The following is a 19,331-nucleotide window of genomic DNA, read 5'->3' as shown; positions in this document are numbered from 1 at the left end:
ACCTTATTTATCAAGTGTCTATCTACCCCTGCCTTAAAAATATTCAAAGACTCCATTGCCCTTTGAGGAAGGGGGAGGGAGTTCCAAAAAGCTTCAGAAAAATTTGCCTTAAATGGGCCAACCCCATATTTTTGTAAGGGACCCCTAGTTCTAGATTCTCCCTCAAGAGGAAACATCCTCTCCTCACCCACTCTGTTAAAACAATCCAGGATCTTATATGTTCAATCAAGTCCGCTCTCAATCTTCTGAACTCCAACTGATACAAGACTGGTCTGTTCAATTTTTCCTTCTAAGACAATCCGCTCATTCCTGGTATCAGCACAGTAAACCTTTTTTGAACTGTTTCCAATGCACATACATCCTTCCTGAAATGAGACTAATTCTACACACTCATTACCAGCTCGGCACTGTTATCAACTAACCCCAGACGGAAGAGTTTTTTTTGTGGGAGAGAGTTCCAGATTTCCATCGTACTCTGCAAAGAAGTTATTTCTCACATCACTGCTTAATAGTCTAGCTCAAATTTTCCGTCTCCTTGATAGGACTCTCACACTGGAGGAAATAATTTTCTTATCGTATCCTTTTCATCTCCAAATTGCTTCATAAGTTGAGTTATATGTAATGAATGTTTCCTATTTAGTGCCTCTTGTGTCCTGTCTGCTCTATGCTGGTGGTATGCTCTACGTGAACCTCCTCCTACCCCTCCTTGTCTAACTGCTCAATGGTTCTTTCTGTTCCCTTCTTCACACACCCCCAAAACCTTAAATGCTTATCAAGCTTTCCCATTATTTTCTTACCTATTCTATTAACCTTAACCTCTGAGTTCCTACATCCTATCCAGATGCATCCCAGCTTGGTATAGCAACTGCTCTGCCCAAGACCGCAAGAAACTGCAGAGAGATGTGGACACAGCTCAGCACACCACGGAAACCGGCCTCCCCTCCATGGACTCTGTCTACACTTCTCGCTGCCTCGGTAAAGCAGCCAGCATAATCAAAGACCCCACCCACTCCAGACATTCTCTCTTCTCCCCTCTTCCATCGGGCAGAAGACACAAAATCCTGAAAGCATGTACCACCAGGCTCAAGAACAGCTTTTATCCCGCTGTTATAAGACTATTGAACAGTCCCCTAATATAAGATGGACTCTTGATCTCACAATCTACCTCGTTATGCCTTACACCTTATTGTCTGCCTGCACTGCACTTTCTCCGTAACTGTAACACTTTATTCTGCATTCTGTTATTGTTTTCCCTCGCACTACCTCAATGCACTGTTGTAATGAAATGATCATATGGATGGCATGCAAAACAAAGTTTTTCACTGTACCTCAGTACAGGTGACAATAATAAACCAATTTACCATGAGAAATTTAAGCTTCTCCTGAATTATCTTGTGTTTATGGTCCCTAGCTTTGAACTCCCATTACTGAGACATCATTATGTCTATCCTGCGTTACTTTGTGAAGAACATTGCCTGGATGCTCTGTTACAAGTTAGAAATGGATATTATGGGTTAAGGAACCAAGGCAGGAACTGGTCAGCCACAATACGAGAATAATTAATTTTAAGTCTGAAGCAACTGATTTTTGCCAGTTATGGGATACGGATCTATTGAAGATACATGAAGTCAGGATGCAGATAAGGTACGGTCAGTGAAGTGAAATTACTCAAATCTAAGAGGAATTAGAATGGGCCATTCTGCCCATGTCTACAGTACAATCTGCATTGCTGAGGCTATACACAATATAGGGATAGACCCAGTTGCTTCACCTCCCCCACACAACTGCTCCTGGTCTGAACAGTACTATACAGAGAAGGGCTTCCAATAGCCATTACAGAGCAAGAGCTGAGATCACAGTGGAAGTAGAACAACGGGAATCTCATTGCTGCGGTCTGATAACTATGCTGAACAGAGCTAAACGTTTCAAACAGCCAATCCAAAGTATGACTAAGGAAGAATTAAAGTTTGTAAAAAATCTTATCTAGAGGACAGAACTTAGGGAGAGTAGTTTTACATAACTTCTAGCTCTTCCTTTCCTGATGGTGCCTCAAGGTACAAAGAGGGGAGAAAATTAGTTGCACAGCTGCAATTCAGAGATTTCTTTTCCATCTGGCTAACCCCACTCATGGGGTTGTGTTCCTCAAGTGGGACAACACTTCTGGCATATTTCCAGCACAATCTCTGCTATGATTTCACAATTTTAACAGGAAGGAGCAACGATTTGACATCTGCACCAGAATTTAGGAACTTTTCTGGGAATGTCTGCAAACATAGATTAATATACAACATTAAAAAACTGGATCAACAGATCCAACAAAATGGAAATGTATCAAATTTTAATGAGCATTTTAACCCATTCCCTGAATTTGCACCGATTTAAACCTCACCATCACTGACATCTGGATCACCAACCATGTTGGAGAGCCTCCCCACCATATATATTGTCTGCCAACAACCAAACTGCCCTCTTAGAAAATACACAATCTTTGACTTTCTTTCCTTCACTTGACTGAAATCACAAATTCCCTCCTCCAATTCTTTGTAGCCGTTAGCGTAACCACTTACAGTGCCAGCAACCTGGGTTCAATTCCGGCCGCTGTCTGTAAGGAGTTTGCACATTCTCCCCGTGTCTGCGTGGGTTTCCTCCGGGTGCTCCGGTTTTCTCCCACATTCCAAAAATGTACGGGTTAGGCAGTTGTGGGCACGGTCCGTTGGCGCCAGAAGCTTGGTGACACTTGTGGGCTGCCCCCAGAACACTCTATGCAAAAGATGCATTTCACTGTGTGTTTCGATGTACGTGTGACTAGTAAAGATGTCTTATCTCATCTTATTGATTTACCCACCCATCGCTAGCTGCTTTACCCACTTCAGCTGCTTCTACAGGAGCTCAGAGTTTTGATCTGCTGTTGCAGAAACTGAACTGCAGATGTTTACTTCCACAGAATCAGTGGAATTTATGAATGTCCCCTGATTCAATGAGAAACTCCTAGAAAATGTATGGAATTTCAAACCCCCTAACTTTGCAGACTCAGTGCAAATGATCTGACTGATTAACAACGTCACTGCTTTTCCTGATCAGTCCAGATCAACTAGCATTTATCTCAGCAAATGGACAGCACTGTGGTGCAGATAGTAGAACTGCCATTGCACGGCTGAAATGGGTTTAATCCTGCGTGTCGGTACGTTCTCCCCAGTGACCGAGTGGGATTCCTCCGGCTGCTTCGCTTTTCTCCCCCATCCCAAAAACATGTCCCTTGGCAGATTAGTTGGTCACTGTCAATTGAAGGTGTAGGCAAGTGGTAGAATCTAGAGGTGGTTGTTGGGAATGGGGGAGAATGGATTGGGGCACGGTTTGTGTAAAAATGGGTGTTTGATGGTTGCCATGGATTCAGTGGGGCCAAGGGCCTGTTTGCACACTGCACCTCTCCGTCTTCTCCTCCAGCACTCTGACCCTTCATCAACAGTAGCTGATCCATCACCCTGATGGTACAACATACAATGCACCCTGAACCTTCATCTTGATGGCACACCGTCCTACGCGCCTTGACCCGTTATGTTGTCAGCGTCTGCACGCACTCTCGAGCCGAGTTTGCTGCTTCCATTATTGGATTAGTGGCCACAGCTATAAGATTCTAGCAATGGAGACACCGTCAATGGCTAATAGGAGAAACAGGACATCCCCTTTACAAGCTGCAAACATTCAATAGCACATGATCCACAGTGAATCTGAGATAATGAAGAAAATGCAGCTGACAATGAGATAAATAGCCCTAACATATAAATACATCAATCTGTGTGTTACAGTGCTAATTGATTCAAGTCCCGTTCATATACAAGATACCCAGTTAAGGGATACAACAACAGTCAAAGAACAACAAAAAGCCATTCTTGAGCAGCTTTATTAATGTAGTTAAACATCCCAGGATAGTTCACAGCAGAGTAAACTTGACATGGAGCTGGAAGAGGTAGCATTAGGATAGCCAAGCAAAAGTTTGCTCAGAGACTGAGGAGCATGGCGTAAAGCAAGAGCTGGCATAGGCAGAGAAGTTGAGGGAGGGCATTTCTGAGGCTGGAGAGCTGAAGGCACAACTACCAGTGATGAAGCAATTACAACTCATCAACTATTTCTCACCAACACTTTCAGCTGCAGAAACGACTTACCAACAATACTGAATCCATTTTCATAGTCAGGTTGCTCCAAAGCAAACATCCAACCAATAATACTTCCCACTGAGGACAATGGTAACAAAGACCACCCCACTGTTGCCGGGATCCTGCTGATAGCCGTGTACGACCGCCCATCATTAACCACCACATACGAATGAAGGTCGATGTTCTCGAACTGGACAGGCACCGGGTTGGTTCCTACAAAGATCTTTCCATTCACCTTCCCATTCACGCGCTGCGGGGTCCCTGATAAAACAAAACAAAAAGTAATCTGCAGGATACTGTGGTGTTGCATTCGTTTGGCTGGAGAACTTAAAGGAAACTTATTTAACAGTGTTTCTGATGCTCAAATCATTGTCAGAAGGAGTGTAAAGGGAAACAGCTTATACTCTGGTGAAAACCAATCTAAATGAGACAACACAACAGGTGGGATGCAGTGATGGGGGCAGGAATGGCAGCAACAATGTAATCTGGAGCTGTTTCCTTCCAACAATGTCCGGTGATCCCTTCTGGAAAGTGTACACTGGACATCATATAACAAAATTAAACTAAAATTCCCTTCCACATGAGGCTGTGTATCAGGAGACAAATGGAATTTTCAAGTCTAAGAATGATGGGTTTTTAGTAAAGGCATTACTGTCAAAAGACATGGAATGTCGGTACAAATCAGCTGTAACCTGACCGGAACAGACTTAAAGGTGCTGACTGGCTGACTTATGGTTCCCATATTCCATTATAATCAGGTAACCTGTGAAGCCTCAGGCTCACACCTGAAGAATGAGTTCTCAGCTAAGAGCCAGAGTTTACCTTGTAACAGTCCTGCTTTCAAAAGAACGCCCCAACCCTCTCCTCTCCACCCATCATTAATACTTCAAAATGGATCGCAGTCCCCCTCCTTGTTCAAGGATTCAGTTATAGGAAGTCATTGCTGAAATTTCTTGGTATTGGTATATTATTGTCACTTGTACTGAGGTACAGTGAAAAACTTGTCTTGCAAACTGACCGTACAGGTCCATTCATTACACAGTGCAGTTACATTGAGTTAGTACAGAGTGCATTAAGGTAGTACAGGTAAAAACAATAATACAGAGTACAGACTAAAGTGTCAACAGAGTAAAGTGTCTGTAATTTAGCTTTCTGGAGTGCAGTGGTGACTCACCCTCTGCGACGCACTGTTTGCCGTTGCCATAATAGCCAGGATTACAATGACAGCAGAAGCCTGCCGCATAGTCTCTGCATTGGCCGTGGGTCGAGCAGACGTGACGGCTGTTGCTGCACCTCAGTTGCCTCTCTGTGTTGTATGAGAACACTGGCAGAAAGGGAAAGAAAAGCCAAAAGAAGATATTTTAGCAGCAGCTTCTCGAGGGCTTCAGCTCATTTCAGTAGCTGAACTAAACCAGAAGATTCAACTTCCAGTCACCGTAAACCATCATTCAGTGAGGTTCGAGAGACCAAAATTTCCCTCATGGGGAATGTTATCCCTGTACTCTTAAAATGTAAAAAACGCTTCAAAAAAGGTTGAGGGATTCTGCCACTTCACTTTTACTCCTCTGGGACAAAGAGGTTAAGTTTCAAGTCAGGAATTAAAACATAATACAAGTAAAAAGATCCTGGAATGAGTTGCTTACATGAACACCTTATTTCATGCAATAGGAAGGATCACAGCATTTGGTTTTTTTTGGCAAGGTTAATGAAGTAACCGTGCATTTATCATTTGTGACAATCTGCAATTCACATAGCTCATTACAACAAATGATCTAACAGAGGAGCTTGAAAACTCTTGTGAAAAATTAATGAATGGAACTCTTGTCAATATTCTCATACCATTTCCAGTCACGTCCAACTCTGTGTCCAACAGCTCAACTCTCTGATGGTGAAATCGTGGATGCTGGAACTGGACTGGGTTCACAGCTACAACTGGAACCTGCTCCACAAAACGACGGTCTTCTGGATTCTGCTGTGAAGTTGGCCTGTAGGCTACAATGGTTTCAACCTCCTTTTCTTCTTCAGGGGAATCATCATCCAGGTCTGTCCCATTCTCAGTTATATCCAGAAAAGGATCCTTCTCGTGGTCCACAGTTGTAGCAGTGCTAAAAGTGTTCAGAACAGGGTCACCAAGGTGGAGTGCCCCTCCACTGGCAGGCAGGATGGTGTGGTTTGAAGAACTCCCCAGTTGGAAGATCCAAACTCCTCTTTCCCCAGAATTACCATCTCTGTTGAAATAAAATTTTGGGCTAATTTACGAGATACAACCGAAGTGGATTTTGTTTTAAACTCTGAAGGAAGCATGCAGCATATCAACGCAAACTATCTAGAGGGCAAGAAATCAATCATTCAATTAAAAACTAGTGTCAGACATAGTGCATAATTAATAATTAGTTTGTTACCCAGTAAACTAGCCCATTAAGCACAATAGTCTATTTTTAAATAGGAAAACCAGTCAGATAGGTTGAGCGAGCTAGGGCTTTTCTCTTTGGAGAGGAGGATGATGAGAGGTGGCTTGATAGAGGTGTACAAGATGATAAGAGGCATAGATCGAGTGGACAGTCAGAGACTTTTTCCCAGGGTGACAATGGCTAACACAAGGGGACATAATTTTAAGGTGATTGGAGGAAGGTATAAGGGGGATGTCAGGGGTAAGTGTTTTTTTTACACACAGAGAGTGGTGGGTGCGTGGAACGCACTGCTGGCAGAGGTGGTGGGGGCAGATACATTAGGGACGTTTAAGAGACTCTTAGATAGACACATGAATGATAGAAAAATAGGGGGCGATGTGGGAGGGAAGGGTTAGATAGATCTTAGAGCAGGATAAAATGTCGGCACAACATCATGGGCTGAAGGCCCTGTACTGCACTGTAGTGTTCTATGTTCTACGACCATATTAAGTCACTTCCGTGGAAGGGGATGCACCACCACCACCTTGTCCCCATCATTGCTCCCCCCCACCCCACCTTCCCCAGCTGACACCTCCCCAGTGAGGTACAGGGAGAGAGTGCCTGTCAGCGCTTGGGGAGGCTGCAGGATAAATGCTGAGTTTTACAAATGCAATTGCTACTTTTTTTTTTAATTTGAGCAATTTATTTTCCTGCATACTTAAACACAACTTATGCTGCTTCCAATTCCAATTCCCAAATCCAAGTCATTAATGTAAACGGTAAACATAAGTGGTTCCTGTGGAACACCACTTCCTACCTATCATCAGCCTGAGTAACCATGCTTAACCACCCAGTCCTTCCCAGTTCACATTCAGCTTGATATCCATTTTTCTACTATGACTCTATGTTCTAATCTTAGTTATGAATCTAATGAAAGTATAAATACATTAGACCTTGTACACAACCCTTGCCTACTCTTTAAAGAATTGAAAAGGTTGGTGAAGCAGGACGTTCCCTTTTAAAGCACAGTGACTGGTCTTCATTTTGTTTTTCCATTACATCCCTGCATAAAGATTCCATCATCTTTCCAAAAATCAATGTTCAGCCGTTGGTCAATGGTTACTTGTACTTGTTCTGCCCGTGTTTTTAAATCACATTCCTATCCCCGGACATGATCCCCCTTTGGAATTAATTTCTATGCATGTAACACCACTGCTGTGATCTCTTCCCTAATTATCCATTCAGACCTGGGATTTTGTTCAGATTGGCATATCAGTTATCTCCGGCAACCCCCCCCCCCCCCCAACCAGACCTTCCCCAAGTGTCTATATCTTTTATGATTTCTTCTTCCGTCATGACCACCTTGTGAGTCTCCCTAGTCAGTACATTCAATATTTCTACCATTTTGCTGCACTTCCTTGGTTTATGCATTCCTTAGTAGTTCTATCTTTGTCATGATATTTATGTCAAAATTTTAAAACTTTATTTATCCAGCACAGTAACAGGCCCTTCTGGCCCAACGAGCCTGCGCCGCCCACTTAAACCCACGTTAACCTACTAACCCGTACGTCTTTGGAATGAGAGGGGAAACTGGAGCGCCCGGAGGAAACCCACGCAGGCACGGGGAGAACGTACAAGCTCCTTACAGACAGCAGCGGGAATTGAACCCTGATCGCTGGTGCCGTAACAGTGTCGCGCTAACCGCTACTTTTCTCCCCACCCTCTTCATATTCCATTTTCATGCCCCTGTCTTTATTGTCTGTGCAGTATTTGTGAGCACTTATTCTTGGTTTCAATTTGACACTTATCTTTTCTTTCATCATGGTATTTTGATGGTGTACACTGAAAGATGTATGATAGCAGTGACTGTAGACAGCTCAACAATTAAGAGAACTAAGTACGTTACCAGCTTTGAGGTTTAGCCAGTTCACTAATTAGAAATACTAATCATACTAATCCGAAATCTATGGAAACCTACAAGTGCAGTAACACAGAATCACAAACCTAAAGATAGTTAGTGATTTTCTTTTAAAGCAAACAAAGGATTTACAACCACTTTCAGAATAGATAAAATAGTTTTAATAGCAGGAAGCCCAGATTTGAGGAAAACATGTCTCTTGCTGGCAGGGAAAAAAAAACTTTGAACTGTGTGTAACCTTCAATACAAACAGCTTCCAATTAGAGATACCAATGTAGTAACCAAGATTTTCACTATCCAGTATATTCACTGGCAAGAAATGCAGCAAAAGTGTTATCTCAACTTTAAAACAATGTACAAAGTTCTTTTACAATAGCTTTTTGGTCTTTACCCCAACACATTCACAAGTGTTGGCTTTTCTGCGAATATGAAAAGGTCAACTATCAACACAAAAAAACAATGTAGTTTATTTATCCTGGAGCTCAATGCTATTATACTGTTTGCAGGATCACAAACATATCCTAGAACAAACCACTGGGAAACATTACTTCCCTTCAATTACATACCGTTCCTGTCGAAATAATGAGTTAAGCAGTTGGGAAGGTCAGCACTATCTTTCATGGCTGTGTTTACTCTATGCATCACAGCTGTATATACATTACATATCTATATCTATCCATATTCACAAGCTTAGCTAGGCCATGGAAAGTAGCCAATAAAAACAAAGTTATGCAGAAGTTCTTTTGGAAAGGTTCATTTCACACAAATAGTACAGTGCAAGTGGTAAACATAGGAACAGACATAGACCACTCTGCCCCTCAAGCTTGTTCTAGCATTGTTAGATAAAGGCTGAGCTCCACCTCAACTCCAGCTCCCTGCCTTGGTTCCCTAGTCCTTAATATTCTCCGCTAAGAAACATAGTCAGTTTTGACCCTCATCCCACATTCCCTACACATACCACCACCCCTCCGCTTCCCCCCCCCCCCACAGTTTTGATGGGAGAAAGAATTCCAGATTTCCAGTATGAAGCGATTCCAAGTGTCACCCTCAATGGCGTGACTACAACGTTAAGGCAATGTCCCTCATTCTGGGCTTCCATACCCACCCCCCCACCTCAACTCATTTAATCACCATTAGCACCTCTGTTGGATCCATCCCCAGTCTTCTGTTTCCAAGGAAATACAAGCCCAGCCTGTGCAGCAGTTAGCGTAACGTTATTACAGCACCAGCGACCCGGGTTCAATTCCGGCCGCTGTCTGTAAGGAGTTTGTACGTTCTTCCCGCGTCTGCATGGGTTTCCTCCAGGTGCTCTGGTTTCCTCCCACATTCCGAAGACATACGGGTTAGGAAGTTGTGGGCATGCTATGTTGGTGCCGGAAGTGTGGTGACACTTGTGGGCTGCCCCCCCCTTCAGCAATTTTCACAATTAACAAAAGGAAAACTTCTACTTCATATATAACTGTATCGTTTATAACTAAACAAAAATCACCACAATCCAGAAAGTTGGAATTTAACAACAGACCATTCAGTCCATTATGCCTGCACTAGCTATTTAAAAAAGCTACACAATAGGTGCAGGAGACACAAGAGACTGCAGATACTGGAATCTGGAGCAACACACAAAGTGCTGGAGGAACTCAGTGGGTCAGGCAGCCTCTATGGAGGGAAATGGACAGTCAACATTTCGGGTCGAGACCCTGCATTTGGACCACTTCTCCTGCTATTTCCCCACAGCACTATTTTTTCTCTTTCCAAATATTTATTCAGAAGGATCAACAGATATGTTTCAGATTAGCAAACTGTAAATAGGCTTACTGGTATAGGTTTTTAACAGACTCTTCACTGCCAGATGTAACAGCATAGGATGGTCCTTCAAGCGTAAATAGAATGAAACTCCTTTCCCCGCTGCTGAAGCCCACACGAGCTGGCAGGTCCAAGTCAATGTTATTCGCTGCTTTGGGTCGTGTTGAATAAAACTGCAAACCACCTTCAGGGTACAGAAGAACAGCGTAGGAACTGGATTCATCGGAAGCCAAAACCACTTGGAAGGTGTTTCTCTGATGACACAAAAACCCATCAACAAATCAGTGCAAAAATAGGAATCCACAGCAAAAAGCAGTGGTGATTCATTGGGAGCACTTGGATGGTATTGTGTTCAAGTCCCACTTCAGAGACTGAATATACTGATTCATGCTGCAGTATTGAGGGACTGCCACCCTGTCAAAGATGCCATCTTTCAAATGGGATCTTATGCAAAGGCTCATTGGCTCTCTAAGGCACACATTAGTAACCCTGAGGCACTATTCCAGAAGGTAGCAGGGTTATATCCAATGTCACAGGCAATATATATCCATCAACCAACATCTGAACAGATTACCTAGTCATTTAGTACATTACTACATGCACAAGGTTGTTGTCTGAAAATTTCAAAACTACTTCATTGGCTGCTTAATGGGACATCCTGAAATTGCAAAAGATATTCAGTTATCCAAACCTTTTTAACCTACTGTTCTGTAAAGTGACTTTGAACATTTATATATATATACACACACACACGGTTATTTTATGGAAAAAGTATAAGTGAGTTGCAAGCAAGTTAAGATTCCCATCAATATATCTGCAGTCCAGGATTTTATTGTGGGATTCCTTTTAGAAATGATTTGAAATGGAATTGTAACTCACGGCAGTAATCTGTGGAAAAGCAAATGTTTGGAGGTGACACACAAGGGTTGCGAGTTTAAAGTTCACAGCTGCCCAGGGATTTTAAGTCTCCAGATTCTTTCCTAAGGGTGTAATTTAAGAAAAAGAAGATTTGGGGGAGGTGGGGGGTACGCAGGAAGTGGATGGTGGAAGAGAAAATCAGCAGGAAGAACATTTTGTGCAAATGTTGAACAACTTGTACGTATAAACCTTAATGCCCTGTAAAGCATTATTCTCAAATCTCTTTTAATGAAAACATGCTGGACTGTTGCCATGGAGAGGCCAATAGGAGAAAAATGTATTCCCTGAAAGGACATTTTTAAACCAGACAATATAACTTACATAGCACCTTGAATGCAGTAAAGCATCCCAAGGCACTCCACAGGAGCACCACAAATAACACTGGGACAGATGACAAAAGGGGAACCTTAAGAGAACAGATGGCTAGGGGGACAGTAAGGGTTGAGGAGCCAATTTATTTTTAAAATGTATTTATTTTTCTGGGATCTGAAAGTCACAGTATTTGTTGCCCATCCCTAATTGCCCTTGAGAAGTCAATGAGCTGCTTTCTTGCACTGTTGCAGTCCTTCTGTTGAAGATACGGGTCAGAATCATGACAGTCTTGGAGACTTGTTCCCCCTCAATACCCAATGGATTCAGTTTTACCAGGGCATACACTCGCTTGACAGATGTCAAGGGCATTCACACTCACCTCTGGAACTCAGTCCCATGGTCCACCTTTGGATCAAGGCTGAGACGAGGTCTGGAGTTGAATGATCCTGGCAAAATTCCAACTGAGCATCGATGAGCAAGACAGTGGTAACTTTTGCTTGAAAGCACCTTCAATGGCAGCTTCCTATAATTTGATGATGATTGGGAGTAGACTGATTGGGCAGTAATTGGCCAAATTCAATTTGTCCCTGCTTATTGTGAGCATGACACACCAGGGCAATTTTCCTCATCATTGGGTGGATATCAAGTGTTATAACTGTACTGGAAGAGCTTGGCCAGAGCTACAACTGGTTCTGGAGCTCATGACTTCAGCACAACAGCTGGGATGTTGTCTGGTCTTTTGCTGTATCCAGTGCTCTCAGCATTTCCAAACATCACATGGAGTGAATCGAATTGCCTGAAGGCTGTTTGCTGTGATCTCAATAGGTAGCTCAAGCTAGTTACAGGAGTTCAAGGCAAAGGCAACATCACCAGCAGGGTAGACAAAGGGAAAAAAGCAAAGGATAGGAGGAGTGCGGAGTTCTGGAGGTTGCAGAAACAGGACGGTAGAAGGGATTTGAAGTTCGAATCAATGCAGGTCAGCAGAGTTATCAACATTGGACAACAATCCCCAACATCATAAAACGCATTCAACCACTTATCACCGGAAAGTAGACAGAAACTGATTCTTACTACTAAACAACAGCTGGGATCTCCCTGGTTGGAAGCCTCGTGTCGATCACATAATTCAGGCTGAAACATTTGGTGCCAATACAGAAGGGGGTGCTGCTTCGTAATGCAGCAAACCACAGCCTGCCTGCCCCTTTACGAAGAGAAGTAAAACCAGTCTCCTCTGTGCCCTGGCCAATGTGTATAGGCTTCCACCAGTATCACTTAGATTACCAGCCATTATCACAATGCTGTTTCTGGAGTCTTACTGTGTTCAAGGATGGCTTCTACACTCCAGAAGGTTTTCATTTGCTGTCAAACAGCAAAGAAATTCAAATTATATTCAGCTGTGATGCACCAACAATTTCCTCTTCCTTGCACATTAAAATCAACACAACTGAATGTTTTCCCATGAAAACACTTAAACAGTCAAGTGAAAGAATTGTCACTTCTTCAGCACCAGTGGATTAGTCTCACACAAACCAGCGTCTTGAGATCTTTACCTGCCAATTTGCACCTCCTCCTTCTGAAGGAGTTGACTCTCATTACTCTCTCATCAGCAAGACTAGCCTTAGCCATGTGGTACACCCTTCGCCAAAGCCCAAGGCTACTTAATTGAAAAAGGCAACTCAATAAAACCTGGCGGTGACCTCAGACAAACATTTACACACCCACAATGTATAACCAAGCAGGAGTTAGTGGACAGCAATCAGGAATGCGATGCCATACATCACTGTCCCCTCCCTTGCCTAGGGCGTCCACTGTAACAAGTAACAGAAATTACCCTGGACAATCAGTTTATGCAGCATGGGGCCAAGATTAAAGGTGGAACTACACGAAACAATGCCCTCAGCATCCATCCCATCAAAGCTGCCGCCTTTCTATTCACTGACATTTAGGATATTTTTTTCCCCGTAGTGAGTAAACCAAGCAGATATTTAATATAAATTTCAGAGCTTTTAAATAAATATGACTTCATCTCTCCCAAATCTGAAAATCCCAACAAATAATCTCTCACACTGGCATAATTACCTTGTTCAGTGGTTGGTCGCCTTGCCAAAACTCCACATGGGCACTCACGTTGACCCAGGTGCCAATGAAAACATTAACAGGTTGGAAGTTCAGGTTGCTGAAGCCTTGGTTTATCATCTGTGCAACCCGGTTCAGGATTTGTGGAGAAGAGTCTTGCCTGTAATAGACCTTCCCCACTTCATCAGAAGTGTCCAAGTCGGCTAGAAATGGGGCAACAGATCCAAACCTTGGTGGGAATGTGTCGACAAAATCCACTTCTCTTGGGGGCTTGCTGATTGCTATGATTCCATTGGTGTTCACCTTGAGTTATATAAGATATCTTTATTAATCACATGTACATCAAAACACACAGTGAAATGCATCTTTTGCATAGAGTGTTCTGAGGGCAGCCCACAAGTGTCACCACGCTTCCGGCACCAACATAGCATGCCCACAACTCCTAACCCATATGTCTTTTTTTGGAATGTGGGAGGAATTCGGAGCACCCGGAGGAAACCCACAGGGAGAATGTACAAACTCCTTACAGACAGCGGCTGGAATTGAACCCGGGTCGCTGGCGCTGTAATAGCGTTACGCTAACCGCTACACTACCGTGCCTGCAGAAAAGAGTATGATTAAAAATTAATTGCACTGCAAGCACCTCACTGCCAATCCTCCAAGCACCAGCTCTGGTAAGAATTCTGACTGCACATTAAGAGGAGACCATTCAGCCCATCGAGACTGCATCACCATTTAACGAGATCTGGTTGACCTTAACTCCAATTACCGTCGCATTTCCTTCTACACTCCTACCCAGCAAAAATTCATCAATCACAGTTCTTGAAAATTTCAATTGACCCCCTGCAGTCTGCACTTCTGTGAGATGAAGCGGTTCAGATTTCCTCCATCCTATGGATAAAACACCTCATGATTTCACTGCTGAATGAGCTAGCTCGAAGTTTATGATGACATCTACTCTTATTTTTCGCCAGAAGAAATAGAATGCCTATCAATCATTTTAGTGCTGCAAACACCCTAATTATTCAATTCTCATAATCTTCTGAATTGGAACAACCCAATTAATTAGTGAATAAATGCACAAACCTAATTTTAAAAAAGGCCAAAACAAAAGCAGTGGCCAAATATAAAACAGCAGTAACAAGATAGGGGAATGGGTAGGTTTGAAATTCAGTCCCATGGATGGATATCTAAGCTTACACTTGATTCTGGCATAGAAAGAAACTCTGATTACAAAGACACAACAATCAGACTTCTCTAAGATTGGTGGAAAACCCATAAAAACCGTGGAATGCGCTGCTAGAGATGGTAGTGAAGGTAAATACGATAGAGACGTTTATAAAGTTCTTAGATAGGCACATGAACGTGCCGAGAATAGAGGTATATAGACATTGTTTAGGCAGAAGGGATTAGTTAGGCGTTTAATTTTATTAGTTCAGCACAACATGGTGGGCCGAAGGGCCTGTTCCTGTGCTGTACTGTTCTATGGAACAGATGGGAAGAGACAAGATCTCGGGTGCCTTCAGTGAGAGAAGCAGTTAACGTTGTGAAAGGAGGGAGACACTTATCACAGGACCCAACCTGTGCCCACTTTCCCCTCCACTAGAACAGGGTTTGTACGAATATAGGACACGGTGTCGTTTTTATGAGTATCGGAGGACCGTGTCGTAAGAACTTAACTGTACTTTGGTTAGCCTTCGGAAAACTCGCTAAAAATAAACCTGGAAGCAACGTGAAGAGAAACTGATGGGCAACCCTTCCCGGCCAAGGGCACCCAGTAGATCGAGTCCCTGCCCAAGTTGAGCACGATGCCCACCCGCAGCGGAGATCGGCAGTAGTTCCCTCCTGCTGACCCACTTGGTGGATACTCACGTACAAGTTCTTCACCGTGCTGTCGAATAAATGCAGAGCCTGCGCCAACCTCACTGCTTCCGAGGAGACATCGTCCCCGGGCTCCAACAGTTGGTCTCCAGCCCGCTCGCCGTGAGGGAGCAGCTGCCCCGGGGAGAGCGCCCGGAGCCGGGCCGCCTGCAGCAGCAAGAGCAGCAGCCGCACAGACCCCCAGCCCGCCCGCACCATGTCCGCAAACTGATCCCAACGGTGTGCTCCTCGCAATCTGCCTCTCTCCTCCCCAGACCCCACTCCCGGCACAGAACCCGCCCCGGAGCCGGAGCCGGACCCCCGCCCCCGAACTACACACCCCGCCCCGGAGCCGGACCCCCGCCAACCACATACCCCGCCCCAGAGCCGGACCCCTCCCCCCCGAACCGCACACCCCGCCCCGGCACAGAACCCGCCCCGGAGCCGCACCCCCGCCCCCCAGACACCCCGCCCCGGAGCCGGACCCCCGCCCCCCCCCCCCCCCCCCCCACCGAACCACACACCCCGCCCCGGAGCCTGAACCCGCCCAGGCACAGAACCCGCCCCAGAGCCGCACCCCTTACCCTCCTCCTCGCCTCGGAGCCGGACCCCCTCCCCACTACCACTCCCCGCTCTGGACCCCCTCCCAGGACACCCCCTCCCCACCCTTGATCTCCCTGGTCCCCGCCCTCGAAACCCCCCCCCGGTCCCCGCCCTCGAACATCCCCCCCACCCTTGATCTCCCTGGTCCCCGCCCCCCGCCCTCGAACACCACCCCCCCCCCCACCCTTGATCTCCCCGGTCCCTGGCCTTGGCGCCTACCCCGACCCCCCGCCCGAACTCCTTCCACCCTGAACCTCCCCGCCCCATGTCCAGGAACCGCCCCTCGCGTCTCAATCACCTCCCAGAGTCTCAGCCCTGGCCAGCCGACCACTCCCTGCCTGATGCTCAATTCCCGGCCGAGCGGACAATCACCGACCTACTCCCTTCCAAGAAAATTAAGAAAACTGCAAATGCTGGAAATCTCATGTAAAACCTCCACTCTCCTTCCCTTTGATATCAACCTTCCCCTTATCCCTTCCCTCTTCCGCTTATTGATCTCCCCTTCTGCTCCTTCCACCCCCCTTTCACTTACTTTCCTCTCCTTTACTCCTCCCCCCTTCCCCCCCTCCACACTCTCCCAAGCCTTCTTTCCTTTCTTCCTTGTCTTTGCCCACTCTTGCTCCCTCATTTCCCTGAATTCATCCCACTATTTTCCCTTCTACCCCCTCTCTTTCCCTTCCCCTTTTCCTTATGTTTTCATCTCTCTGTGTCTCCATCATTTTCCCCTTGCTTTCTCGCCCACACCACCTATCTCCCCCTTTTTCCCAATATCATTTAACTTCCCACATTCTTCCCACTTGCAAGAGGTCCTGTATAGGTTTGTCCCACTGAGACAGGGAAAGCATGATAGGGTAAAGGAGCCGTGGTTGACAAGAGAGGCAAAATATTTAGTGAAGAGGAAGAAGGAAGCATACTTGAGCTTTAGGAAGTAAAAATCAGGCAGGGCTCTTGAGAATTATAAGGCAGCCAGGAAGGGGCTTAAGAAGGGACTTAGGATCGCAGAAGGGGACATGAGAAGACCTTGGCGAGTACAATTAAGGAAAACCCCAAAGCGTTCTACACGAACGTGAGGAACAGGAGGATGACTAGAGTGAGGGTAGGACCGCTCAGGGATAAAGAGCGAAACATGCCTGTAGGCAGAGGAGGGAGGGGAGGTCCTTAATGAATACTTCAGTGTTCACTAGGAAGAGAGACTTTGACGAATGTGAGGTCAGCGTAGAACAGGCTGATGTGCTGGAACATGTTGAGGTTAAGAAAGAGGTAGTGTTGGAGCTTCTGAAAAACATTAGGATAGATAAGTCCCCGGGGATGGATGGGATACACCCCAGGTTACTATGGGAGGTGAGGGAAGAGATCGCTGGGGCATTGATGATGATATTTGCATCCTCCCTGGCCACAGGAGTGGTACCAGAAGATTGGAGGATGGCAGATGTTGTTCCCTTGTTCAAGAAAGGTAATAGGGATAATCCTGGGAATTATGGACCAGTGTGTCTTACATCAGTGGTGGGCAAGCTATTGGAGAGGATTCTTTGGGACAGGATTTATGAGCATTTGGAGAAGCATAGTCTTATTAGGGATAGCCAACATGGCTTTGTGAGGGGCAGGTTGTGCCTCACATGCCTAATTGAGTTTTTCAAGGAGGTGACAAAACAAATAGATGAAGGTAGAGCAGTGGATGTGGTGTACATGGACTTTAGTAAGGTGTTTGACAAGGTTCCCCATGGTAGGCTCATCCAGAAAGACATGAGGCATGGGATCCATGGAGACTTGGCTGCATGGATTCAGAATTGGCTCACCCACAGAAGGCAGAGGGCGGTAGTAGATGGAGAATATTCTGCCTGGAGGTCAGTGACTAGTGGTGTTCCGCAGGGATCTGTTCTGGGACCCGTGATCTTTGTGATCTTTATAAATGACTTGGATAAGGAAGTGTGGGGATGGGTTAGTAAGTTTGCAGATGACATGAAGGTTCAATGGGTTGTGGATAGTGCAGAAGGTTGTCGTAGGTTACAACAGGATACAGACAGGATGCAGAGTTGGGTGGAGAAGTGGCAGATGGAGTTCAATCCGGAAAAGTGTGAAGTGGTTCACTTTGGAAGAAGGAACATGAAGGCGGAGTACAAGGTTAATGGCAGGATTCTGAGCAGTGTGGAGGAACAGAGATCTTGGGGTCCGTGTCCATAGATCCCTCAAATTTGCCGCGCAAGTTGATAGGGTGGTTAAGAAGGTGTATGGTGTGCTGGCGTTCATTAGTCGAGGGATTGAGTTCAAGAGCCGTGAGGTAATATTGCAGCTCTATAAAACTCTGGTTAGACCACACTTGGAGTATTGTGTTCAGTTCTGGTCACCTCATTATAAGAAGGATGTGGAAGCTCTAGAGAAGGTGCAGAGGAGATTACCAGCATGCTGCTTGGATTAAAAAAAGGTTGAGCGAGCTAGGGCTTTTCTCTTTGGAGCAATGAGAGGCAACTTTATAGAGGTGTATAAGATTATGAGGGGCATAGACGGAGTGGACAGCCAGGGCCTTTTCCCCAGGGTGGCAAAGGCCAATACCAGAGGACATCAGTTTAAGGTCAGAGGAGGACTATTCAGGGGAGATGTCAGGGGTAGATTCTTTACACAGAGTGGTGGGTACCTGGAGCACACTGCCGGGGGTGGTTGTAGAGGCTGATATAATAGGAACATTTAAAAGGCTCTTAAGTAGGTACATGGAAGTAAGAAAAATGGAGGGTTATGGGCTGTGTATGAGGGGAGGGTTAGATTGATCATGGAGCAGGTGTTTATATAGGTCGGCACAATATCGTGGGCTGAAGGGCCTGTACTGTGCTGTACTGTTCTATGGTCTATTCTGTTTTTCTTAGGAATAGTAAGTTGGAACATGTTTTGCCCAAAGTTTGAAATGAATATATGATGAATTCGATATAATTAGTTTTATATTTAGCTCAAGCATCATTATTTGATCACTTAGGGGGGCATATTACCCCAATACTTCAACCTGAAACTACATCATACACATTCATCACTTCCTACATCCTGGAATTCATTCAATGATACTTCATGTAAAGAAAGGGTGTCTCAGTTTCAAATGGTTCACATATCTTCTTTGGGAGTTTCCTGGGATTGAGGAGGTCTTGTGCATGGGTTCTGAGGTGGCTGCTGAGACCAATGTGGGGATCATGGACACTTCCACAGATGGGGCAGGAGGCTCTTGATGGACAGGCAGATTGGTGGATAATCTGTGGGGTGCTCCTCCATTTACAACAAGCCTCGTTGTGCTCCTTATTCATAGACTTGAGGTTC

At 45.1% G+C, this 19,331-nt stretch overlaps 1 protein-coding gene across 1 annotated transcript in view; it reads right to left on the bottom strand.

Annotated features, from left to right (window-relative positions):
• The window catches only part of nid1a (nidogen 1a), a 95,707-nt gene extending 79,905 nt beyond the window's left edge, over positions 1-15,802 (bottom strand). The window contains exons 1-6 of the mRNA XM_052024063.1: positions 15,444-15,802; positions 13,575-13,874; positions 10,278-10,519; positions 5,994-6,382; positions 5,329-5,478; positions 4,164-4,415 (exon numbers count right to left, since the gene is read on the bottom strand). Of these exons, the coding sequence (XP_051880023.1) occupies positions 4,164-4,415; positions 5,329-5,478; positions 5,994-6,382; positions 10,278-10,519; positions 13,575-13,874; positions 15,444-15,650 (1,540 nt within the window). The 5' untranslated portion in view covers positions 15,651-15,802. The remainder of the gene's footprint in view (positions 1-4,163; positions 4,416-5,328; positions 5,479-5,993; positions 6,383-10,277; positions 10,520-13,574; positions 13,875-15,443) is intronic.
• Positions 15,803-19,331: the final 3,529 nt, after the last annotated feature.

Source organism: Pristis pectinata, chromosome 10 (genome assembly GCF_009764475.1).
Source record: "Pristis pectinata isolate sPriPec2 chromosome 10, sPriPec2.1.pri, whole genome shotgun sequence".
NCBI classification, from domain to species: Eukaryota; Metazoa; Chordata; class Chondrichthyes; order Rhinopristiformes; family Pristidae; genus Pristis; species Pristis pectinata.
The sequence above is the reverse complement of the archived record's forward strand: the minus strand, read 5'-3'. Positions and strand labels throughout refer to the sequence as shown.